General features: G+C 44.4%; 1 protein-coding gene across 2 annotated transcripts in view; it reads right to left on the reverse strand.

Moving 5' to 3' along the window:
* Positions 1 to 26,267, reverse strand: part of POC1B (POC1 centriolar protein B) — a 162,685-nt gene that overhangs the window by 117,695 nt on the left and 18,723 nt on the right. For both annotated transcript variants that reach the window (XM_073557015.1, XM_073557016.1), the window contains exon 6: positions 17,954 to 18,069. In XM_073557015.1, coding sequence (XP_073413116.1) covers positions 17,954 to 18,069 — 116 coding nt within the window. The remainder of the gene's footprint in view (positions 1 to 17,953; positions 18,070 to 26,267) is intronic.

Genomic DNA, 26,267 nt, shown 5'->3' on the forward strand with positions numbered 1-26,267 from the left:
TGTGCATGGCATTATGAAGTCAGAAGACTACCAACAAATTTTGCAGCATAATGTAGGGCCCAGTGTGAGAAACCTGGGTCTCCCTCAGAGGTCATGGGTCTTCCAGCAGGACAATGACCCAAAACACACTTCAAAAAGCACTAGAAAATGGTCTGGCGGCGTGGGTGGATGATATTAAACATGGAAGTAGAGGAATTTCGGATTATAGTCCAGTTATTCTCAAGCTTAAATTTGGGCCATTGACTAATAGGATAACATGGAAGTTGAACCCTTTTTGGCTGAAGTTGATAACATCCCCTGATAGAACGATAGATCAATTACGTTGCTTCGTCTCATCCCACCCCGAACACCGAAATATCTTTGTATTCTGGGATGCTCTTAAAGCTTATTTACGGGGTTGCTTATCCTCTACAATTTCTCATATTAAGCGAGTGACATCGAAAGAGGATGGCGAGATGGAGCGACGTCTGAAAGATTCGGAGGCAGCCTATATATTGGATCAAACTAACAGTAACAGGGTAGAATGGCTGACCGCTCAAAGGCTATATGATCAATACTCTGACACTAAAACGAAACGTAAATTATTCTTTGCCCGTCAGTCTTATTTTGAAATGGGGAATCAGGCAAATAAATTTCTGGCATACTTAGTACGACAGCATAATGATACTAATACAATTCTACAGGTTCGTGACTAAGATGGTACTGTGGTTTCCTCAACTGAAGAGATACTAAAATGTTTTTCTGACTATTATGGTTCATTGTACAATTCTAAGACTGATGGGGAAGGCCTGGAGTGTTTAAATTATTTGTTAGATATAGAATTTCCTAAGCTAAGTCCTTCCCAACGGGCCTTTATGGATGCAGAGTTTACTCTGGAGGAGGTAGAGGATGCCATGGCCTTCGGGAAGGCCCCCGGGCCAGATGGATTTCCTGTGGAACTATATAGGAAATATCAGGATATACTGGCACCCCTTTTGTTGATAGTGTTTCATGGGATTTGGGAGGGCCAATATAATAGTTCTTAAAAAGGAGGGGAAGGATCCTCTAGATTGTGGATCTTATAGGCCTATATCATTAGTAAATGTGGATTATAACATTTTTACAAAAATTTTAGCCAAAAAAATAAATTCAATCATATTAGATCTTGTACACCCTGATCAGACGGGTTTTATGCAGGGTAAGAGTATTTCCATAAATATCAGACGAGTCCAGTCAGTGGTCCAATATAGCTCTCTGGTACCAGATAATGAATGGGCATTGGCATCGCTGGATGCGGCCAAGGCCTTTGACTCGCTTGAATGGCCTTTTCTCCGTGCATGTTTACAGAGGTATGGATTTGGTGAAAGATTCCAAAAATGGGTTAATGTTATATACATGAAGCCCAAGCCCGGGTTATTGTAAATAACTCCATATCTGAGCCATTCTCATTAGATAGGGGAACTCGTCAGGGGTGTCCCCTTTCCCCGGCCCTTTTTGCTCTTGCTATTGAGGCGTTGGCAATACGTATAAGATCCTCCCCTAATATTGCTGGTATAGAAATAGCGGATCGGATAGATACCATAGGCCTATATGCTGATAATATGGTGATATTTATGGACAAAGCGGAAGAGACCATGGCAAGAGTGATCACTACCATAAATAATTTCAGTAAATATTCTGACCTATACATAAATTGGGAGAAATCTGCTTTGATGCCTCTTTCCCACACTTCAATGCCACGACTTGAGACTCTCTCCTTACTGCCCATTGTAACTAGTTTTAAATATTTGGGTGTTCATATCTCTCAGGGTGGTAAATTTGATCTGCAACTCAATATACAACCAGTGCTGGAGATGGTCAGGAGTAAATTCGCGATCTGGGGCAAACTTCCACTGTCTGTAGCCAGACGTATTAATTTAATTAAAATGATATTACTCCCCAAGCTTAGCTACTTTCTTCAGCATAGTGCGGTGGTGGTACCCAAATCCTTTTTTGCTAATTTAAAATTCCCAAACCACATCCTTTATTTGGGGGAAAGTAAGGCCTAAACTTAAATTAACCACTCTACAGAGGCACAAGAAGGGAGGAGGGGCAGCGTTACCCGATTTCTTTTTATATTATTTGGCTGGGCAGGCCAAGGCCATAAGTACATGGATGCCTGGAGGCCAGCTTCCGAATTCTGAGAACCATCTACTTCACGCTGCAGGGATTGGTTGCCCACTGGGTTTTTTGGAAATGAGGAAAATAAATGTCTTGAAACTGTTAACCCTGCTTCGTCTGGCACGATCGATATGGAGACAGATCAAGAGGGTAGTTAGATTTGGGGATGTTATAGCTGAAATGCCCCTATGGAATAATGACTATTTCCCGGTGCTACTTAAACATCCATCCGCTGAGTTTTGGGCTCAATACAGTGTCTCGACGATAGGTGATCTATATGATCATGGAACATTGGTATCCTTTGAGCAATTACAAGTTAATCGTGGCGTCCCGAGATCCCAATTTTTTCGCTATTTACAGCTAAGATCAGCTTTTCAATCGCACATGAGATGTATGGGTATAGAAAATGCCATTTCGTCTCTACCTCTGATAGGGATTCTTAAATCACAGGGCCCTCAAGGTCTCATCTCCTCTCTATATACATATATGCTGTCAGTGGGGACAGAAAATGCCTTAGACTCCGTTAAGAAGAAATGGGAGAGACTCATCCCGGGTACATTGGGTGAGGAATGGGAAGAAATCCTGGAGTCACCAATCTGGGTGTCTCCGTCTGCCAACAACAGGATGATACAACTGTATATTAATAATCAATCATATTTGACTCTTATTCGACTCTTTAGGATGGGCCGGCACCCGTCATCGGAATGTTTAAGATGTCACTCAATAGATGCAGATTTTATCCATATGATCTCGTGCTGTCCTGTTGTTGCGCAATACTGGAGGGGGGGTGACGTCATTATTAACATCCTTGGTACAAACCCCTGTTCCCCTTGAACCACTGATTTGTCTGTTTGGAGTGTGGGATGAGGAGGCCTGGGGTCATTATGTGGGGATCTTTCTACGGGAAACACTGTTCATGGCGCGGAAGATACTAGCATTACGGTGGATGGGGAATTCATCCCCTTCTCTTGGGTCCTGGATCACTCTGGTAAACTCGATTATCCCATATGAACGTACACTGTATCAAAATAGATGGTGCCCGGGTAAATTCAAAAAGATTTGGGAGAGGTGGAATTCCTCTCACCTCACTTTGCAGGGCGGGGAAGTCGCACAGTAAACCGTTTATTGTATAGAAGTAGGCTGCGGAACTGTTTACGTTTTGGTAGATGTAGGTAGGTTTAGAAGCTAGGCAGGTTTTTATTACTGGTACAATAACACAACACTACTATGATTCACTTGATTATGTCTGCTTTATTCACACACAATTGTTGCACATATTATGCTTCACGTCCTCATGTTACTTGAGCATATATATACTATGTACCACGCTTAACATTTTGTACTAAATGTGTGTATTATATAACTGCTAATGGTTCAATAAACAAATTTACAAAAAAAAAAAAAGCACTAGAAAATGGTTTGAGAGAAAGCACTGGAGACGTCTATGGTGGCCAGCAATGAGTCCAGGCCTGAATCCCATAGAACACCTGTGGAGAGATCTAAAAATGACAGTTTGGAGAAGGCACCCTTCTAATATCAGGGACCTGGAGCAGTTTGCCAAAGAAGAATGGTCTAAAATTCCAGCAGAGCATTGTAAGAAACTCATTGATGGTTACCGGAAGCGGTTGGTTGCAGTTATTTTGGCTAAAGGTTGTGCAACCAAGTATTAGGCTGAGGGTGGCAATACTTTTGTCTGGCTCATTTTTGGAGTTGTGTGTGAAATGATCAATGTTTTGCTTTTTGCTTCATTCTCTTTTGTGCTTTTTCATTTAAGACAAATTAAATGAAGATAATAATACCAAAGAATTTGTGTTTGCAATCATTTTCAGGAAGAAACGGAGTATTTTCTGACAGAATTGCAGGGGTGTCAATACTTTTGGCCACAACTGTATATATACACTAGAAATAGGCGTGATGCTATCGCATCAGGAGTGTGGTGAAATTAACATCTGTGTATGCTTAGTGGTTCTGACAGGAGCAGTGCGTGTACAGCGCGCAGTTGTGGCTGTTACTGCGCATGCGCGGGAATTGCGGCCACAAACTGCGCCTGCGCAAGTGACATACATGTCACTGCTATTCCCGCGCATGCGTAGTAACAACGTGGCTGTTACAGCGCCTGCGTGGGAATAGCGAAGACGTGTACAGTATATGCTAGAGCATAAGCTGACCCAAGTATAAGCCGAGACACCTAATTTTGCCATGGAAAACTGGGTAAGCTTATTGACTCAGGTATAAGCCGGGTATGCATTGTTCCCCCGTCCTGTCCTGGTATGTGTGGCTCCCCCCGTCCCTGTCCTGCTATGTGTGGCTCCCCCCGTCCTTGTCCTGGTACGTGTGGCTCACCTCATCCCTGTCCTGGTAGGTGTGGCTCCCCCCGTCCTGTCCTGGTTTGTGTGGCTCGCCCGGTCCCTGTCCTGGTAGGTGTGGCTCCCCCTCCTGTATGTATGGCTCCCTGGTCCCATCCTGTATGCATGGCTTGCCTTGGCTCGGCTCCCCCGGTCCTCACTCGTCCTCTTCGCGTGGTGGCTGCAACATTCCTGCATCTCTCTCCGTTTTCCCGGCTTACAGCAGCACTTCCTGTGTTGTGAGTTCATTTTCCCCTTCATTACTGAGGCCCGAGGAACTCCCTCTTCTGGTAAAGAAAGGTAGTGAGCCTGATTGTAAAACACCTGAGGCTGATGATTGTGACTGGCTGAGTGGAGTTACGGACTGGATATAATGCTGCCGAGGCCCTTCGGCCCTGCGGGTGATTTCTCTGTGGGATCCTTGGAGATCAGTCTGAATTCCTGCTCCTCCAAAGCTAAGTTTGCTGCTCGGCCTTTTGCTTTTGTGCTTTGACTTTGTTTTTGCTTTGTTTTTCTGGATTTCTGCCATTCCCTGCTGGGGTGTGCTGAATTCATGTAGCTCTGTCTTCTGAAAATACCTGAGTGCTGATTCAGTTTTTGAAGCCTAGCTGCTTCAGGGCCTTTTTCATATCAGCTGGTTGGCTTATGTCTCTGATAGGGTTTTGGCAGATTGCAGACAGCAGCCTTCCTTTCCTATCTAGGTAGTTTTGGGGCCCCGTCTTTGCTCAGTCTATCTTTCTGTCTGTGTTAGTATTTTCATCTTGCTTCACCGTCATTATATGTTGGGGGCTGCCTATTGCTTTGGGGTCTGCTCTGGGGAAGTTTAGATTTCCCCTTTCTTTCTTTAGGCTTATGCATTTCTCCGGCTGTGATCGAGGGGTCTAGGGCATCGTAGGAACCCCCCACGGCTACTGCTAGTTGTGTTGATAGGTTCAGGGGTCTGCAATCTGATAGTTGCCTACTTCTCTGGTTTTCTGGACTTAGCTTGTATTTCTGCTTTTGCCTCCTACGGTGACTCATTCATAACAGAATCTCCCGCCATACCGCAGATTCTAGGGTACTCAATAGCAGGAAAGAATTGTAAAAATTGTATATTTTTTCCTCTATATCTCTGAGGCCGTAGGGGGAATTTTTTTTTTTTCTCTCAATGGAGATAAAGCAATTGTCTGATCGTGTGGAGCAGCTCGCTGCGGAAGTGCAGGGAATTTCCGACTACCTTGCTCATTCACATGATGCTGAACCAAAGATTCCTACACCTGATGTATTTTTTGGGGATCGGTCTAAATTTTTGAATTTCAAAAATAATTGTAAATTATTTTTTGCCTTGAAGCCTAACTCGTCAGGGAGCTCCGCGCGGCGTGTTAAAATTGTCATCTCTTTGCTGCGTGGCGATCCCCAGGATTGGGCGTTTTCTTTGAAACCAGATGATCCTATTCTGACTAATGTGAACGCATTCTTTCAAGCTTTGGGGTTGTTGTATGACGAACCTAATGCCATTGATCAGGCTGAAAAGACCCTGCTGGCATTGAGCCAGGGTCGTGATTCTGCAGAATTGTACTGTCAAAAATTCCGAAAGTGGGCAGTACTTACTACCTGGAATGATAATGCCTTGGCTGCTCTCTTTCGGAAGGGGTTGTCAGAAGCCGTAAAAGATACTATGGTGGGATTTCCTGTTCCCTCTGGTCTTGACGATTCTATGTCATTAGCCATTCAGGTTGATCGGCGTTTGCGCGAACGCAAAGCTGCACGAGAGGTGTTGCCACCTGTTGAACAAATGTCTGAACCTATGCAATGTGATAGAGTTTTTTCCAGAGAGCAGCGTCAGGAGTTCAGAAGGCGTAATAAGTTGTGTTTTTTCTGTGGAGATGCCTTGCATATTATTTCTGTCTGTCCCAAACGAGAGAAACGCTTGGCACACACGTTTTCTGTTGGGGGTGTTCAACCTAAGTTTCTTCTGGCAATTACTCTGATCTGCTCCCTGTCCACATTTTCCGCCAAGGCGTTTGTGGATACGGGAGCAGCCCTAAACCTAATGGACTTGGATTTTGCTAAACGTTGTGGATTTCCGATGACACCTCTGCAGACGCCTATCCCTTTGAGGGGAATTGATGCTACTCCTTTGGCTAAAAATAAACCCCAGTTTTGGACCCAGGTGGCAAGGCGGGTCGCCCCAGACCATCAAGAAAATTGCAGATTTCTGGTGTTGCATAATCTGCATGATACTGTTGTTCTGGGGTTTCCCTGGTTACAGATTCATAATCCAGTTTTGAATTGGAAATCTGTGTCTGTGGTGAGTTGGGGTTGTCGGTGTGCCTTTAGTGAGGCTCCGGTGTTTTCCACCTCTCCTCAGTCGCATGATGTTCCTGATTATTTGGCGGACTTTTATGATGTATTTAGTGAGAATGAGTCTGCGTCTCTGCCTCCTCATAGGAGTTATGACTGTGCAATTGAACTGAGCCCGGGGTGTAAATTTCCCAAGGGTCGGCTCTTCAATTTATCTGTACCCGAGCACGAGGCTATGCGATCCTATATTAAGGAGGCGTTGGAGAAGGGTCATATTAGACCATCCTCGTCACCCTTGGGTGCCGGGTTTTTTTTTGTAGCCAAAAAGGATGGATCATTAAGACCTTGTATTGATTATCGTGCCCTCAACAAAATTACTGTTAAATATCAGTATCCGTTACCCCTGATTTCTGATCTATTCTCCAGAGTTAATGGTGCTTGCTGGTTTACCAAGCTTGACCTCAGGGGGGCGTATAATCTTATTCGCATTAAGCATGGGGATGAATGGAAGACGGCGTTTAATACTCCGGAGGGACATTTTGAGTACCGGGTGATGCCTTTTGGGCTCACTAATGCCCCTTCTGTCTTCCAGTGCTTCATGAATGATATTTTCCGAGATTTTGTCGATAAATTTTTGATTATCTATCTGGATGATATTTTGATCTTCTCCAAGGATTGGGATTCTCATGTGGAACATATTCGGACTGTGTTCCGGATCTTGAGGGAGAATTCCCTGTATGTCAAGGGATCTAAATGCCTTTTTGGAGTACAGAGGATTTCTTTTTTGGGATTTATTTTGTCCCCGTCAACTATTGAAATGGACCCGGCCAAGGTACAGGCCCATTCACGATTGGGTTCAGCCCACTTCTTTGAAGGCCCTCCAGAAGTTTTTGGGTTTTGCTAATTTTTATCGGAAATTTATAGCAAAATTTTCTAGTATTGCCAAGCCATTGACTGATTTGACTAAAAAGGGTGCTGATGTGTTAAATTGGTCTCTGGAGGCTGTTTCTTCCTTTCAGGAGTTGAAGCGAAGATTCACCACCGCCCCGGTTTTGCGGCAACCTGATGTCTCACTTCCATTCCAGGTAGAGGTGGATGCTTCTGAGATTGGTGCAGGAGCTGTTTTGTCCCAAAAGGATCCTGTAACATCTAAAATGAATCCCTGTGCTTTCTTTTCCCGAAAGTTCTCTCCATCTGAACGTAACTATGATGTGGGGAATAGGGAACTGTTGGCCATGAAATGGGCATTTGAGGAGTGGAGACATTGGTTGGAGGGAGCTAAGCATCAAGTCGTGGTCCTCACTGACCACAAGAATTTGATTTACCTAGAGTCGGCTAAGCGCTTGAACCCTAGACAGGCTAGGTGGGCCTTGTTTTTTTACACGTTTTGATTTTGTGGTTTCTTTTCTTCCTGGAACAAAGAATGTCAAGGCAGACGCCCTCTCTAGGAGCTTCCTTGCTGATTCTCCTGTGGTGACCAAGCCTGCTACCATCTTAGGCGAAGGGGTAGTTCTTTCTGCCATCTCGCCCGATTTGAGACGTGCTCTGGAAGAGCTCCAGGAGGACAAACCTGAGCGTTGTCCCAGTGGAAAGTTGTATGTTCCTGACCAGTGGAAGAAGAGAGTGATGTCTGAAGTTCATTGCTCTGCTTTGGCTGGTCATCCAGGTATTTTTGGTACTAGAGATCTGGTGAGTCGGTTTTTTTGGTGGCCCTCCTTGTCTCGTGATGTCAGGAATTTTTTGCAGTCCTGTGGGACGTGCTCCCGGTCTAAATCGTGTTCTCGCTCTAGTGAGTTGTTGATGCCTTTGCCTGTCCCCAAGAGGCCATGGACCCATATTTCAATGGATTTCATCTCTGATATGCCTGTCTCTCAGAGGATGACTGTTATTTGGGTGATTTGTGATAGGTTCTCTAAGATGGTTCATCTTGTACCACTCCCTAAGTTGCCGTCTTCCTCTGAGTTGGTGCCCCTGTTTTTACAACAGGTGGTTCGTTTGCACGGGATTCCTGAGAACATTGTATCTGACAGAGGAGTGCAGTTTGTGTCTAGATTTTGGAGAACTTTCTGTTCCAGGCTGGGAATTCAGTTGTCCTTCTCCTCTGCTTTTCACCCTCAGACCAATGGGCAGACAGAGAGAACAAACCAGACCTTGGAGTCATATTTGAGATGTTTTATTTCTGCTGATCAGGATGATTGGGTTTCATTTTTGCCCTTGGCCGAATTTGCTTTGAATAATAGAGCTAGTTCTGCCACTTTGATGTCACCTTTTTTTTGTAACTTTGGGTTTCATCCTCGATTTTCTTCAGGGCAGGTGGAGCCCTCTGCCTGCCCAGGTGTTGACACTGTGGTGGAGAGAATACACCAGATCTGGGACCAAGTGGTGGATAAGCTATCTCTCTCCCAGGAAAAGGCCCAGCGGTTTTCCAACCGACATAGGACCATTGGTCCCCAGTTTAAGGTTGGTGATATGGTGTGGTTATCATCAAAAAATATTGCTATGAAGGTGGCTTCTCCTAAGTTTAAGCCTAGATTTATTGGACCTTACAAGATTGTGGAGATTATTAATCCGGTCTCTTTTCGTTTGGCTCTTCCTGTCACATTTAAAATCCATAATGTGTTCCATAAATCTTTGTTGAAGAGGTTTGTTGAACCTGTTGTTCCGGGGGTGGCACCTCCAGACCCTGTATTGGTTGAAGGTAACATGGAGTATGAGGTAGAGCAAGTACTGGATTCCCGTCTGGCTAGACGGAGACTCCAGTATTTGGTTAAGTGGAAGGGTTATGGTCAGGAGGATAATTCCTGGGTCTCCGCCTCTGATATTCATGCCAAACGATTGGTGCGTGCCTTTCATCGGGCTCACCCTGATCGCCCTGGTGGCATAGTTGAGGGTTCGGTGACCCCTCCTCAAGGGGGAGGTACTGTTGTGAGTTCATTTTCCCCTTCATTACTGAGGCCCGAGGAACTCCCTCTTCTGGTAAAGAAAGGTAGTGAGCCTGATTGTCAAACACCTGAGGCTGATGATTGTGACTGGCTGAGTGGAGTTACGGACTGGATATAATGCTGCCGACGCCCTTCTGCCCTGCGGGTGATTTCTGTGTGGGATCCTTGGAGATCAGTCTGAATTCCTGCTCCTCCAAAGCTAAGTTTGCTGCTCGGCCTTTTGCTTTTGTGCTTTGACTTTGTTTTTGCTTTGTTTTTCTGGATTTCTGCCATTCCCTGCTGGGGTGTGCTGAATTCATGTAGCTCTGTCTTCTGAAAATACCTGAGTGCTGATTCAGTTTTTGAAGCCTAGCTGCTTCAGGGCCTTTTTCATATCAGCTGGTTGGCTTATGTCTTTGATAGGGTTTTGGCAGATTGCAGACAGCAGCCTTACTTTCCTTTCCTATCTAGGTAGTTTTGGGGCCCCGTCTTTGCTCAGTCTATCTTTCTGTCTGTGTTAGTATTTTCATCTTGCTTCACCGTCATTATATGTTGGGGGCTGCCTATTGCTTTGGGGTCTGCTCTGGGGAAGTTTTAGATTTCCCCTTTCTTTCTTTAGGCCTATGTATTTCTCTGGCTGTGATCGAGGGGTCTAGGGCATCGTAGGAACCCCCCACGGCTACTGCTAGTTGTGTTGATAGGTTCAGGGGTCTGCAATCTGATAGTTGCCTACTTCTCTGGTTTTCTGGACTTAGCTTGTATTTCTGCTTTTGCCTCCTACGGTGACTCATTCATAACATTCCTGTATTTAGCGGTACAGTAATGAGTATGCGCTCCACGCCTATGTCCATATTCATTACTTTAATGAGCGGTACCACGTGACCGCTGAATACGTTTTAAAGAACTGAAAATGTTCATTTGTGGAATTTGCAGCATTAGGAGGTCACATTCACTGAACAAAAAAGCTATTTAACTCCAAAACATCCTAACAGGCCAAGTTATATGTTAACGTAGGAACCCTTCTTTGATATCACCTTCACAATTCTTGCATCCATTGAACTTGTGAGGTTTTGGAGAGTTTCTGCTTGGATTTCTTTGCATGAAGTCAGAATGCTGTTCTAATGTGAGCTGCCTCCCACCCTCATAGATCTTTTTCTTGATGATACTCCAAAGGTTCTCTATAGGGTTGAGGTCAGGGGAAGATGGTGGCCACACCATGAGTTTATCTCCTTTTATGCCCATAGCAGCCAATGACTCAGAGGTATTCTTTGCAGCATGAGATGGTGCATTGTCATGCATGAAAATGATTTTGCTCCTGAAGGCACATTTCTGCTTTTTATACCATGGAAGACAGCTGTCAGTCAGAAACTCGATATACTTTGCAGAGGTCATTTTCACACCTTCAGGAACCTTAAAGAGCCCTACCAGCTGTTTCCCCATGATTCCGGCCCAAACCATGACTCCTCCACCTCCTTGCTGATGTCGCAGCCTTGTTGGGACATAGTGGCCATCCACCAATCATCCACTACTCCATCCATCTGGACCATCCAGGGTTGATCGACATTCATCAGTAAACAAGACTGTATGAAAATTAGTCTGCATGTATGTCTGGGCCCACTGCTACCATTTCTGCTTGTGAACACTGTTTAGGGGTGGCTGAATAGTAGGTTTATGCACCACAGCAAGCCTTTGAAGGATCCTACACCTTGAGGTTCGAGGGACTCCAGAGGCACCAGCAGCTTTAAATATCTGTTTGCTGGTTTGTAATGGCTTTTAGCAGCCGCTCTCTTAATCCGATGAACTTGCCTGGCAGAAACCTTCCTCATTCTGCCTTTATCAGCACAAACATGGTCTGTGCTCAGAATCAACCACAATCTCTTAACAGTACGATGATCGCGTTTAAATTTTTGGGAAATATCTAATGTTTTCATCTCTTGACCAAGGCATTGCACTATTTGATGCTTTTCAGCAGCAGCAGAGAGATCCTTTTTCTTTCCTAAATTCCTTGAAACCTGTGCCCTGCTTAATAATGTGGAACATCATTCTTAAGTAGCTTTCCTTTAATTGGGCTCACCTGGTAAACTAATTATCACAGGCATTTGAGATTGATTTCAGTGATCCAAAGAGCCCTGATACACAATACCATCTATGAGTTTATTTGAAAAACAAAAAATTACATCTCTATGACACATAAATCCAATTTGCATAATAATTTGGAACACAGTGTATCTATAATAATAAATGCCCTAAGCAACTTCCGGTTGTAACAACTTCCGTCCAGTTGTAACCGGTGACGTCACCGCACACCTCTTTCCATGTTAACCCTCAACACACACACTCCTCTCACCTTTCACCATCTCCACTCACTCTTTCACTCCACATACGACCCTTTCTCTCACTCCGTTTCTCATACTCACGCCGTCATCGCCGCTGATCCACGATCCCCGACATCTTCTTCCGCCGGCGCCATCCTGGATCCAGACGTCCTCCACGCCGGCGACATGTTCTTGCGGCGACGCCATTTTGGATCGGCGAAATCCCGCGATAGTCAAGATGGCGTCGCCGCAAGAACATGTCGCCGATGTGGAGGACGTCGGGATCCAAAATGGCGTCTGCGAAATCTCGCGAGATTTCGCCGACGCCATTTTGGATCCCGACGGCATCCACGCCGGCGACATGTTCCTGCGGCAACGCTATTTTGGATCGGCGAAATCCTGCGATACTCAAGATGGCGTCGCCGCAAGAACATGTCGCCGGCGAGGACGATGTCGGGATCCAAAATGGCGTCGGCGAAAACTCGCGAGATTTCGCCGACGCCATTTTGGATCCCGACGTCGCCACGCCGGCGACATGTTCTTCCGGCGACACCATCTTGACTATCGCGGGATTTCACGATACTCAAGATGGCGTCGCCGCAAGAACATGTCGGGATCCAAAATGGCGTCGGCGAAAACTCGCGAGATTTCGCCGACGCCATTTTGGATCCCGACGTCGCCACGCCGGCGACATGTTCTTCCGGCGACGCCATCTTGACTATCGCGGGATTTCACGATACTCAAGATGGCGTCGCCGCAAGAACATGTCGCCGGCGTGGACAACGTCTGGATCCAGGATGGCGCCGGCGGAAGATGATGTCGGGGATCGTGGAGCAGCGGCGATGACGGCGTGAGTATGAGAGACGGTGTGACAGAAGGGGTCGTATGTGGAGTGAAAGAGTGAGTGGAGATGGTGAAAGGTGAGAGGAGTGTGTGTGTTGAGGGTTAACATGGCAAGAGGTGTGATGCTATCGCATCCGATAGCATCGGGCCATAATCTAGTATATATATATATATATATATACATACAGTGGGGAAAAAAAGTATTTAGTCAGTCAGCAATAGTGCAAGTTCCACCACTTAAAAAGATGAGAGGCATCTGTGATTTACATCATAGGTAGACCTCAACTATGGGAGACAAACTGAGAAAAAAAAAATCCAGAAAATCACATTGTCTGTTTTTTTTTCATATTATTTGCATATTATGGTGGAAAATAAGTATTTGGTCAGAAACAAGCAATCAAGATTTCTGGCTCTCACAGACCTGTAACTTCTTCTTTAAGAGTCTCCTCCTTCCTCCACTCATTACCTGTAGTAATGGCACCTGTTTAAACTTGTTATCAGTATAAAAAGACACCTGTGCACACCCTCAAACAGTCTGACTCCAAACTCCACTATGGTGAAGACCAAAGAGCTGTCAAAGGACACCAGAAACAAAATTGTAGCCCTGCACCAGGCTGGGAAGACTGAATCTGCAATAGCCAACCAGCTTGGAGTGAAGAAATCAACTGTGGGAGCAGTAATTAGAAAATGGAAGACATACAAGACCACTGATAATCTCCCTCGATCTGGTGCTCCACGCAAAATCCCACCCCGTGGGGTCAGAATGATCACAAGAACGGTGAGCAAAAATCCCAGAACCACGCGGGGGGACCTAGTGAATGAACTGCAGAGAGCTGGGACCAATGTAACAAGGCCTACCATAAGTAACACACTACGCCACCATGGACTCAGATCCTGCAGTGCCAGACGTGTCCCACTGCTTAAGCCTGTACATGTCCGGGCCCGTCTGAAGTTTGCTAGAGAGCATTTGGATGATCCAGAGGAGTTTTGGGAGAATGTCCTATGGTCTGATGAAACCAAACTGGAACTGTTTGGTAGAAACACAACTTGTCGTGTTTGGAGGAAAAAGAATACTGAGTTGCATCCATCAAACACCATACCTACTGTAAAGCATGGTGGTGGAAACATCATGCTTTGGGGCTGTTTCTCTGCAAAGGGGCCAGGACGACTGATCCGGGTACATGAAAGAATGAATGGGGCCATGTATCGTGAGATTTTGAGTGAAAACCTCCTTCCATCAGCAAGGGCATTGAAGATGAAACGTGGCTGGGTCTTTCAACATGACAATGATCCAAAGCACACCGCCAGGGCAACGAAGGAGTGGCTTCGTAAGAAGCATTTCAAGGTCCTGGAGTGGCCTAGCCAGTCTCCAGATCTCAACCCTATAGAAAACCTTTGGAGGGAGTTGAAAGTCCGTGTTGCCAAGCGAAAAGCCAAAAACATCACTACTCTAGAGGAGATCTGCATGGAGGAATGGGCCAACATACCAACAACAGTGTGTGGCAACCTTGTGAAGACTTACAGAAAACGTTTGACCTCTGTCATTGCCAACAAAGGATATATCACAAAGTATTGAGATGAAATTTTGTTTCTGACCAAATACTTATTTTCCACCATAATATGCAAATAAAATGAAAAGAAAAACAGACAATGTGATTTTCTGGATTTTTTTTTCTCAGTTTGTCTCCCATAGTTGAGGTCTACCTATGATGTAAATTACAGACGCCTCTCATCTTTTTAAGTGGTGGAACTTGCACTATTGCTGACTGACTAAATACTTTTTTTCCCCACTGTGTGTGTGTGTGTGTGTGTGTGTGTGTGTGTGTGTGTGTGTGTGTGTGTGTGTGTGTGTGTATATATATATATATATATATATACATACACACACACACACACATACACAGTATATATATCATACAGCTCTGGCAAAAATTAAGAGTCCCCTGCAAAATGTTCAGTTTGTCTGATTTTTTATTTTGCTCTTTATAGATATATTTTTGAGTAAAATGTAAATTGCTCTTTTATTGTATAAACTACTGACAACATGTCTTCGAATTTTCAAGCACAAAATTTTGTATTTATTTTCAGAAAATGAGAAATGGTCAAAATAACAAAAAAATGCAGTGCTTGTGGACCTCAAATGCTAAAAAAACAAGTTCACAATCATTTAGAAACAACAATAGTACACCATGTTCCAAATTATTATGCAAATTGGATTTAAGTGTCATAGCGTTTTGTTTTTTTTTGTCAATGAAACTCAGTGATGGTATTGTGTCTCAGGATTCTTTGGATCACTGAAATCAATCTCAGATACCTGTGATAATTAGTTTGACATGTGAGCCCAATAAAAGGAAAACTGGATGTTCCACACTATTAAGCAGGCCATAGTTTTCAAGTAACATGGGAAAGAAATAGGATCTCTCTACTGCTGAAAAGCATCAAATAGTGCAATGCCTTGGTCAAGGGATGAAAACATTAGATATTTCCTGAAAACTTAAGCATGATCATTGTACTGTTAAGAGATTTGTGGCTGATTCTGAGCACAGACGTGTTTGTGCAGATAAAGGCAGAATGAGGAAGGTTTCTGCCAGGCAAGTTCAAGACAGCAGCTGCTAAAAAGCCATTACAAACCAGCAAGCAGATATTTGAAGCTGCTGGTGCCTCTGGAGACCCTCGAACCTCAAGGTGTAGGATCCTTTAAAGGCTTGCTGTGGTGCATAAACCTACTATTTGGCCACACCTAAACAGTGCTCACAAGCAGAAATGGTTGCAGTGGGCCCAGACATACATGCAGACTAATTTTCAAACAGTCTTGTTTACTGATGAATGTCGAGCAACCCTGGATGGAGTAGTAGATGGTTGGTGGATGGCAACCATGTCCCAACAAGGCTGCAACGTCAGCAAGGAGGTGGAGGAGTCATGATTTGGACCGGAATCATGGGGAAACAGCTGGTAGGGCCCTTTAAGGTTCCTGAAGGTGTGAAAATGACCTCTGCAAAGTATAAAGAGTTTCTGACTGACAGCTGTCTTCCATGGTATAAAAAGCAGAAACGTGCCTTCAGGAGCAAACTCATCTTCATGCATGACAATGCACCATCTCTTGCTGCAAAGAATACCTCTGAGTCATTGGCTGCTATGGGCATAAAAGGAGATAAACTCATGGTGTGGCCACCATTTTCCCCTGACCTCAACCCTATAGAGAACCTTTGGAGTATCATCAAGCAAAAGATCTATGAGGGTGGGAGGCAGTTCACACCAAAACAGCAGCTCTGGGAGGCTATTCTGACTTCATGCAAAGAAATCCAAGCAGAAACTCTCCAAAAACTCCCAAGTTCAATGGCTGCAAGAATTGTGAAGGTGATATCAAAGAAGGGTTCCTATGTTAACATGTAACTTGGCCTGTAAGGATGTTTTGGAGTTAAATAGCTTTTTTTGTTCAGTGAATGTGACCTCCTAATGCTGCAAATTCCACAAATGAGCATTTTCAGTTCTTTAAAACATATCAAATGTTTAGAAATTCTACTGTGCCTAATAATTTGGAGAAGTGCATTTTGAGATTTTGAGTTTTTATTCATTTTGGAGATTATACTGTCATCATTGGGAGGTTTCGTAATTTAGGAAAATCAAAGAAAAATATCATTTGAATAATAATTTGGAACACGGTATAATGTTTTAACTCAGGAAGAGTTCTGAAATCAATATTTTGTGGAATTACCATGATTTTTAATCACAGCTTTCATGTGTCTTGGCATGCTTGCCATCAGTCTTTCACACTGCTTTTGGGTGACCTTATGCCACTCCTGGTACAAAAATGTAAGCAGTTCTTTGTTTGATGGCTTGTGTATATCCATCTTCCTCCTGATTACATTCCAGAGGTTTTCAATGGAGTTCAGGTCTGGAGAATGGGCTGCCCATGACAGGGTTTTCATGTGGTGGTCTCTTAATTTTTGCCAAAGCTGTATATATAGATATAGAAAAATCAAAGAAGCAGCACACAGCTTTTTTTGCACTAAAATGAAGATTTTAATAGCCCGTTTGAGTGCGATATTTCGGCTCTGTGTGTGGGCCTTTTTCAAGAAGTGCACATTCAGGATATTTAAAAGGAATCTGTCACCTCAATTTGGCGCGGTATGTAAATGAGTTGTGTCCGGTCCATGGGCGGTGTTTTGGCTCCTTCCCTCCACCCCTCCTTGGCCGCTGTATGCAGTCTTTCTGGGAATTTCCGTAGCTGTCGTCCAGATTACGAGTATGCGCAGTATGCTTTGCCCAACTGCGGGCAAAGCCGAAAAGCATTAGTGTGCATGCGCCGGTGAACTATGTCCTAGATCACAGAAATCCAGGAAATCCTTCTGCACTTTATATATAAATATGGAATAACAAGATATGAAATTGCATTGTTTTGACACTAACTGATGTAAATTGTAATCACTTCACTGCATACTTTAAATATCCTGAATGTGCACTTGTATAATGCTTGAGAAAGGCTCACACAGGGCCGAAACGTCACGCACAAATGGGTTAGTAAAATAGCTTTTTTCTGCACTAAAATGATGGTGTGCTGTTTCTTCGATTTTTATAGTATAAGGACTGGTATGTAACTGTGAAGCCTTGCACCCAACTATTGCAACTGTTCAGGTGCTGCTTGCTGATTTTATATATATATATATATATATATATATATATATATATATATATAAATATATTTGTTTATTTTTTTTAAATCCGCCACATGGTTTGAGAACTTTTTACTTAGTGCCAATTCTTTCGGTCATTACCGAGGCGTGACTCCCAGAGTTCTGTTGGAGGTATGGTTAGGTTGCCCTACATTATTACCCGGACAATACCACCCACAAAGATCAGAAAAATTAACAATAAAAAAGCTTATATTTCTGGAAGAATGTGAACCACATCACCAGAGCTGAACTTATCTAACATTAGAAAGATACAGTCCACAGCGGCAGAATTTCACATAGTGATCTAAGTCCAGCACATGCAACAGTAGAGATCTCATCATTTTTGTAGGGATAAAAGGGATAAAAAATAGTTTTGTTCCCATCGTATGTCTATTAATCAGTTGCTGAGATTTTATGCAACTAAAATGTGATACCTTGATAATGCTGCAGTAATTTGTTCATGCGAATATCCCAGACTTTCACTGTACTATCAGACGATGCAGAGGCGACGCACGTTCCTGATGGATTAAAGTGAACATCATTGGAATGCCTGAAAGAAATGGAAGACCGGTAAATGTGGAGTTTTTCAACTTACTTTTTACAACCCAGATAATCTCTTTAAAAAGATATTGACGTAACTTCTTTTCTTCAGAAGAGCACCACTTCGTTTTCCCAACTTCTTCCCAGTTCGACTTCCCAGTGCATCCTTAGACAGTCAAGGAGGCGTCATCAGGAGGCAAAGGCTGCAGTCACTGTCAAAGCCTCTGCCCCCTCCCTGAAAGCTCATTTCAGGGGCTGGGCTAGTACTTCCGCACTGTGCACAATAACAGCGTGCTCTGTGTTGCTTGCTCAGATCAGTAGTAATGAGCCAGCACTGTCAGTGTGGTGCGCTGTCAGAATACCCAGTGATCAGACACCAGTGGCATCACTTGCAGGGGCGGAATTGCAGTATATGGTAAAAATCATAATAATAATAATCTTTATTTATATAACGCCAACATATTCCGCAGCGCTTTAGAGTTTAACAGTTTCAAAACACATAAGTTAACACTACAATTATAAATGCAAAATTAGACAACCATGCTCGTGAGGGAGGAGGGATGGGTTCAGACAGCAAGGGGGAAAACTACACCGATTAATAATTCCAGTTATCAACACTATGGAGGGGGGGAAAATTAAGGTACTAAGTTGGAATGTTAGGGGTTTATCTGACAAAACTAAGAGGGCAGCTATATTCAAATATATACAAGACCAGGGCCCATCGGTGGTGTGCCTCCTGGAGACTCATCTTTTACCGCACACAACGAGACTCTTGAATAGGCGATGGATACAGAGGGCCTATCACTCTACTTTTTCTAGCTACGCAAGGGGGGTATCTGTGCTAATTCATACTTCAATACAATATGAGGAAATAGAGGTGCATATTGACCCGGATGGGCAGTGTGTAGTCATCAAATGTAAATTATTTGGCCACCTTATGTGCATTGCCGCTATTTATATTCCACCCCCCTACTCGAGTACTAAGCTGAGGGAGACTTGGGAATTCTCAGGAAGAGGGGGAGTATTGCCTCTTTTGATAGTGGGTGACTATAATAATGTAATAGACTCTTATTGGGACAGGAATAGGAGGCCGTTGGGAGTATTGAGTGACACTATAACCCCATTTGGCAATTTAGTTCGGGAAATGGGTCTGATGGACATTGGAGGGTAAGAAATGACGGGAAACAGTGCTTCTCCTGCTATTCAGCTTCTTATAATACCCTATCTCGCATCGACATGGCATTAGCTAATGAGTTGATGAATGCAGTGGTGGGGGATGTGCAATACTTACCGAGAGTGATCTCGAACCACAGTCCCATCCTTGTGTCCATTAAACGGGAGAGTTTGAGAGGAGGGATAAGGGGAGAGTGGAAGTTACATCCGGCCTGGATACAACATATAAATATGCAGGGCATCATGCGAGAGATTGGGGAATTCTTTGTCCATAATGATGATAGTGCTCATCCTCTGGTGGTATGGGACACCATGAAGGCATATCTCCGGGGAATTCTATACAGGGATATATGTAGGAGAAAGACACAAACTAAGCGAGATGAGGTGGATAGTCTGGAAGCCCTAACTATGGCGGAAATAGAAATGGCACAGCACGCTACACCCGACACTCAACTGACACTTAGGCAGGCACATGAAAGGGTCAATAGGTTACTACTAGATAAAGCAACTGGCTAAAGTGCTGGCGAACCGACTAACTGGTGTTGTTGATACATTGATCCATATGGATCAATCGGGGTTTATGCCCAACAGACCAACAGCAGCCAATATACGGAGACTAAATCTCAATCTGCAGTTGCCAGTCGATAACCCAGGTGGGAGGGTGATAGCCTCACTTGATGCCCATAAAGCCTTTGACTCTGTAGAATGGTCATACCTGTGGAGAGTGCTGCATAGTATGGGCTTTGGTCCTCAATTTACAGCATGGATTCAGCTATTGTATACTCAACTCACAGCTAGAGTTAAGATTAATGGGGTAATGTCTGCGGTAATACAGCTGCATAGAGGAACGAGGCAAGGCTGTCCACTGTCGCTGCTCCTGTTCGCTATTGCGACAGAGCCATTGGCGGCTGCTATTAGACGCAACAAGGCAATAAAGGGGTTTCAATATGGCGATTTGGAGGAAAAGGTGGGCCTGTATGCGGATGACCTTTTGTTATTCCTAGGGGACCCCTCGGCTTCATTGGATCATGCTGTGCAGACCATTGAGGGGTTCGGTGAGATCTCAAGACTGACCATAAATTGGTCTAAATCAAGCCTATTTAAAGTGGACAAGGAGGTGGTATGGACTCAGGAAGACATAGGGGCCAACAAACTACAATGTGTGGAAATGTTTAAATATTTGGGGATACAGGTTTCCCTACCGGTGACTGAGTACCTTAATACTAATCTAGTACCTCTACTGGCAATTCTAAGAACTAAGGTGGATACTTGAAACAAATTACACTTGTCGGTGGTGGGAAGGATTAATCTACTTAAAATGGTTTTACTGCCCAAGCTTTTATATATATTACACAACTCCCCAATCTGGATACCGCAGAAAAGGTTCGGAGTGGTGAATTCACTGTTTAGGGCCTTGGTATGGGGTAATAAATAACCTAGAATAAGGCTTGAAACCTTGCAAAGACCAAAGGATGAGGGGGGACTGGCACTACCAAATCCAGAACTGTATTTTTAGCTGCCCAAAGTCAACATCTCAGAGGGTGGTCTAATCAAGAGAAGGCAGGCGTCATCAGAGGAGTGCTGGAATACGTACTAAATAGAAGCCCGTTGATACTTGGCCTAGAAGATGGGAAAATGGGTGTAATGGGAGACGGGTGTCCCACTCTGCGACTCTTACAAGACCTGTGGAAGAGACTAAAGAGGGTGAGAGGGGTGACCGGGTTGACTAGATTCACAGTTATATGGGATAATAGTAACCTCCCAGAGATTCGGAAACTGATTTGGGAGACTGGAAGGCTGGAAACGTAGGGGGCTGACATTAATGTCTCAAATTATGGATAACGGGGAGCTGAGACCGTTTGTGCAATTACAGAGTGAGTTTCAGTTGCCGGATTCTGAATGGTACCACTACTGTCAGGTACGGCATGCCATCACGGCTCAAAAACTTTCCAGAAACCTGCAGATACAATCTGACATAGTGTTGGACTGTATATGTAGTGGTGCTGGACTTACAAAAGGGGTAATTTCTAACACCTACAAAGATATATTGCATACACATTTAATGGGCTTCCCACTTAAAGCAAGATCCAAATGGGAGGGAGAGATTGGGGTGATGACTGACGAGGTATGGGACAGCGTCCTAGATTATGTCCCCAAACTCACTATGAGTGAACCAGCTAGGTTGTCCCATTTTTATGTGATCCATCGTGTGTACCGTACCCCCTTCTGATGTTTAAAATGGGGCTGAGGGACAACTCTGACTGTCCAAGATGTGGGGGGTCTGATGCCGGAATCCTTCATATGATGTGGAATTGTCCCAGGCTATCTGCGTTCTGGTTTAATGTCATTAACAGAATAGAAGGGGCTTACGGAAGTGTTATGCCCAAAAACCCACTGGTCTGCATACTGGGATATGTGGAGGAAATTGACATAGTTAATAGTGCAAAGCTTGCTATAGCCAGACTACTATATGTAGCAAGGAAGCTGATTGCGAGGAACTGGATCAGGAAAGAACCACCTTCTGGGAGAGAGTTTGTGAAACAGGTGTCTTGTATCATCCGGCTGGAGGAAAGGATATATGCTAAAAGAGGTTGTGGAATCCCTGGCTACAATACGGTACAGTTAACTGATGGGAATGTGCTATATTTTACAATGCTGGTGTTGTGGATAGACCACTAATACCCGGACATAGAAACATTTCTGTTTTGTATGGTTTGATTGACAATATGGGTAAAAAGGATGACTAATGGTACATTACAGTGTAAGAGAAATCTTAAGGAGAAAAGAGTTATATAAGCTGTCTACACGGGGGGGTGGGAGGGGGGGAGCAGGGATGTTCAATTTGTAAATCTATTGTTTGTGGAAGATTTACTGTATATTCTGTATTTTGAATTCTGATTAATAAAAATGTATTTGATAAAAAAAAAAAAAAAAAGAAATGAGGGAGGAGATGTAGGGGGGTGCCGCACTGTGGAGAGCTTTGTGGGTGAGAACAAGTACTTTGAATTGGATCCTATAATGAATGGGCAGCCAGTGTTACCATTGGCGAAGAGCGGATGTGTCAGAGTACCGATTAGCCAGATGTATGACCCTGGCTGCTGCATTAAGTATGGACTGGAGAGGGGAAAGTCGGGTAAAGGGTAGACCAATTAATAGAGTGTTGCAGTAGTCCAGGCGTGAGTGGATCAAGGCAACAGTAAGGGTTTTTGTTGTTTCCATGGTGAGAAAAGGGCGGATTCTAGAGACGTTCTTTAGGTGTAAGCGGCAAGAGCGGGCAAGAGATTGTATATGGGATGTGAAGGAGAGATTGGTGTCAAACATAACACCCAGACAGCGCGCCTGCTGCCGGGGGGTGTTATTATGGTGCCACACACGGAGAGGGAAATGTCAGGTATAGGGAGGTTAGCAGATGGCGGGAGCAGAGAAGTTCAGTTTTGGTGAGGTTGAGTTTCAGATAGAGGGCGGACATGATGTTGGAGAATGCAGACAGACAGTCACTGGCATTCTGTAGTACAGCAGGGATGATGTGTATAGTTGTGTGTCATCAGCATAAAATGGTACTGAAAGCCAAATCTGCTGATGGTCTGTCCAATTAGGGCCATGTACAGAGAGAAGAGAAGGGGGCCAAGGACTGAGCCCTGAGGTAACCCAACAGTGAGAGGATGAGGAGATGAAGTGGAGCCAGCGAACAAAACACCGAAGGAGCGGTCAGAAAGATAGGTAGAGAACCAAGAGAGAGCAGTGTCCTTAATGCCACTGGAGCCTAGAGAGTAGGAGACGGTGGTCAACAGTGTCGAAAGCTGCAGAGAGGTCGAGAAGAAGGAGCAGAGAGTGTTCACCGTTACATTTTGCTGTCAGAAGGTCATTGGTAACTTTGATGAGTGCAGTTTCAGTCGAATGTAGGGGGGGAAGCCGGTCTGTGAAGGGTCTAGGAGGGAGTGAGTGAAGAGGTAATGGGTTAGGCGGGAATAGACTAGGCGCTCCAAGAGTTTAGAGATGAAGGGGAGATTGGAGACTGTTCTGTAGTTGTTTTTACAGGATGGGTCGAGAGCGGATTTCTTTAATAATGGAGTAACGATAGAGTGCTTGAAGGAAGATGGGAAAATGGCCGAGGAGAGGGAGAGATTAAATATTGTAGTTAGGCGAGTTGTGACAACTGGAGAGAGACTGGAGATGTGAGGGAATGGGGTCGGTAGTGTATGTAGTCGGACGAGAAGAAGGGAGGAGTCTTGAGACTTCTTCTGTGATGGGATCAAATGTGGAGACTGAGCCAGGGGAAATGCAGGAGGGATGAGAGTCACAGCACTTAGTGGTTGGGATTGGATTTCCTGACGGATGTTATCTATTTTCTCTATGAAGTGGGAGGCCAGGTCATCAGCACAAATGTCTGTGATAGGGGCTTGTGCTTTTGGCCTGAGGAGGGAGTGAAAGGTGTCAAAAAGTTTCTTGGAGTTGTTGGATAGAGGAGTTCAGGGTGATATAGTAGGTCTGTTTGGCAAGGTGAAGGGCAGAGTTATAGGTTTTTAACATAAATTTGAAGTGGATGAAGTCTTCTGGTGTGCGGGTTTTCCTCCATAAGCGTTCAGCACTCCTAAAGCATCGCTGGAAAAGTCGAGTTTGCAATGTGAGCCAGGGCTGTTTTACTCTGTGTTTGGAGGTTCTGAGGGTGAGGGGCGCTACTTGGTCAAGGGTGCCGCTGAGAGTGTCATTGTAGTGATGTACAGCCAGATCAGGACAGGAAAAAGAGAAGATTGGGGACAGTGATGAGTGTAGGGAGTCTGCAAGTGTATGAGGGTTAATGGCTTGTAAATTTCTGAATGTGTGGTAGGTAGGAGTGTGCTGGGGTTGGCGAGGATTTGTGAGCGTGAAGAAGAGAATGTTTTGGTCAGAGAGGGGAAGCGGTGAGTTATTTAGGTAGAGATTGAACCGAGCCGAACAAAGACCAGGTCAAGGGTGTTTCCGGCTTTGTGTGTCTGAGAGGTCGAGAGCTTTGAGAGGCCGAGAGAAGTGGTTAGTGATAGAAGCTGGGATGCAGATGTGGAAGTGGGCCTGTTAATGGGGATGTTGAAGTCTCCCAGGATAAGGGTTGAGAGTTCTGAGGACATGAAGTGCGGCAGCCAGGCTGAGAAGTGGTCAAGGAAGTGGGTGGGTGAGCCTGGGGGCCGGTATATGACCGCTACTCTGTGGGATAGGGGATGGAAGAGCCTGATGGTGTGGACCTTAAAAGAAGGGAATGAGAGTGTTGGAACTGGGGGGGATGACCTGGAAAGTGCATTGTGAGAACAGGAGTATGACAACTCCACCACCAAGTCTGTTTGTGGGTCTTGGGGAATGGGAGAATTGTAAGCCACTATGGGAATTGGCAGCAGGGGAGACAGTGTCAGAGTCCTGGATTCAGGTTTCAGTGAGGGCCAACAGATTCAGAGAGTTGTTCTGAAAGTAATTGTGCAGGAAATAAAGCTTGTTACAAACAGACCTTGGATTCCAGAAGGTACAATTGAAAGAGGGAGATGATTCATGGTGTTTTATCAATGCCAGCCACAGGCAAAGCTTCACAGAAGCACCATCATAACAGGAACAGGGTCTTCTGCAGGCCTGCAGCCATCAAGGCAACACTATGGCACCTAGAGATTGTGATGTGGGGAGCCATAGGGCAGTTGGATCCTCTGGACAGTGTGCTGTCAATGCAACTGTCAGTGACAGCGGAATCAGCCAGATCAACAGCTATGAATAAAAAAAGCATCATCTGCCAGAAATAAAGCAGGTTCAATTTCTGAGCCTGCTTTAAAGGGAATCTGTCACCCCTTTTTTGAGACATCATATAATGATATCATTCAATTGTGTGTCACATAAGGATTCTCTTAGTACTTTTGCTTCCCCCTGACCCCGCACCTTTCATGCATAAATACCTTTTTTATATCGGTTCAAATGTATGTAAACTGCTGCTGTCCGGTCCGCTGGGCGGGGCTTATTCAACTGCTCCCCCCTCCCTGCCTTGCTCTACACAAGAAGAAATGTGTAGAGCAAGACAGGGGAGGGGAGAGCAGGTAAATAAGTCCCGGACAGCGGCAGTTTACATACATTTGAACCGATATAAACAAGGTATTTATGCATGAAAGGTGCGGGGTCAGGGGGACACAAAAGTACTAAGAGAATCCTTATGTGACACACAATTGAATGATATCATTATATGATATCTCATAAAAGGGGTGACAGATTCCCTTTAAATAAGGCGACCTGACAAACAACGTCCTTGTAAACTATATTTGGGAAGGGATTAAAGAAGACCTTTCACTGGATTTTTTTAAATTCAAGTTGAGTACTTCCTCCGATTGCCAAAGCTCCACCGATTCCCGAACAGTTTTTCTTCTTTTTTTTTTTTTTTTTCTTGTTTCTTGCCTGTGCCCCTCCATTCCAAAATCATGTCCCTGGAAATAAAGAAGCAAACTTTCCCTTCAACCAACTGGATACATACCACACAACCACTCTGTGCGCATTTACGGTACTTTTTCTCCTCCGGGGCTGGACAATCAAAACACTGCCACACCCACAGAGAAGTTCTGTGGTCTACACCCAGTTACATGAAGAGGAACTCTGTCACTTTATTTCCAGGGGGTATAAATTTGGAATGGAGGGCACAGGAAACAAGGAAAATCTGTTCCACAATCAGTGATGCAGCATCAATTGAGGGAGGAACTCTGTTTAAGGCTGAAGTCACACACAACGTATAAAAATATGGTCCGTTTTTCACAGACCAGAATCGCACAGATTTTTCATGAACAGTGATCCGTATGTCATTCGATTGTAATGCCAGGATGGAAGGATGAATTTCTCGCATCTAAGCAACCGTGTGACATCCGTATGGCATCCGTATGATGAGATTTTCTCACCGGCTCTTGCAAAATGGACATATAATGGATCCCAATGACAGGTTAAAACACAAACGAAATAACAGATATATACACATAGAATACACACATATTATATATATATTTATATATATATATATATATACACACATACATACACACACAC

This window comes from Dendrobates tinctorius, unplaced genomic scaffold (assembly GCF_039654945.1).
Source record: "Dendrobates tinctorius isolate UK_male_01 unplaced genomic scaffold, ASM3965494v1 ptg000241l, whole genome shotgun sequence".
In the NCBI taxonomy this organism is placed as follows: Eukaryota; Metazoa; Chordata; class Amphibia; order Anura; family Dendrobatidae; genus Dendrobates; species Dendrobates tinctorius.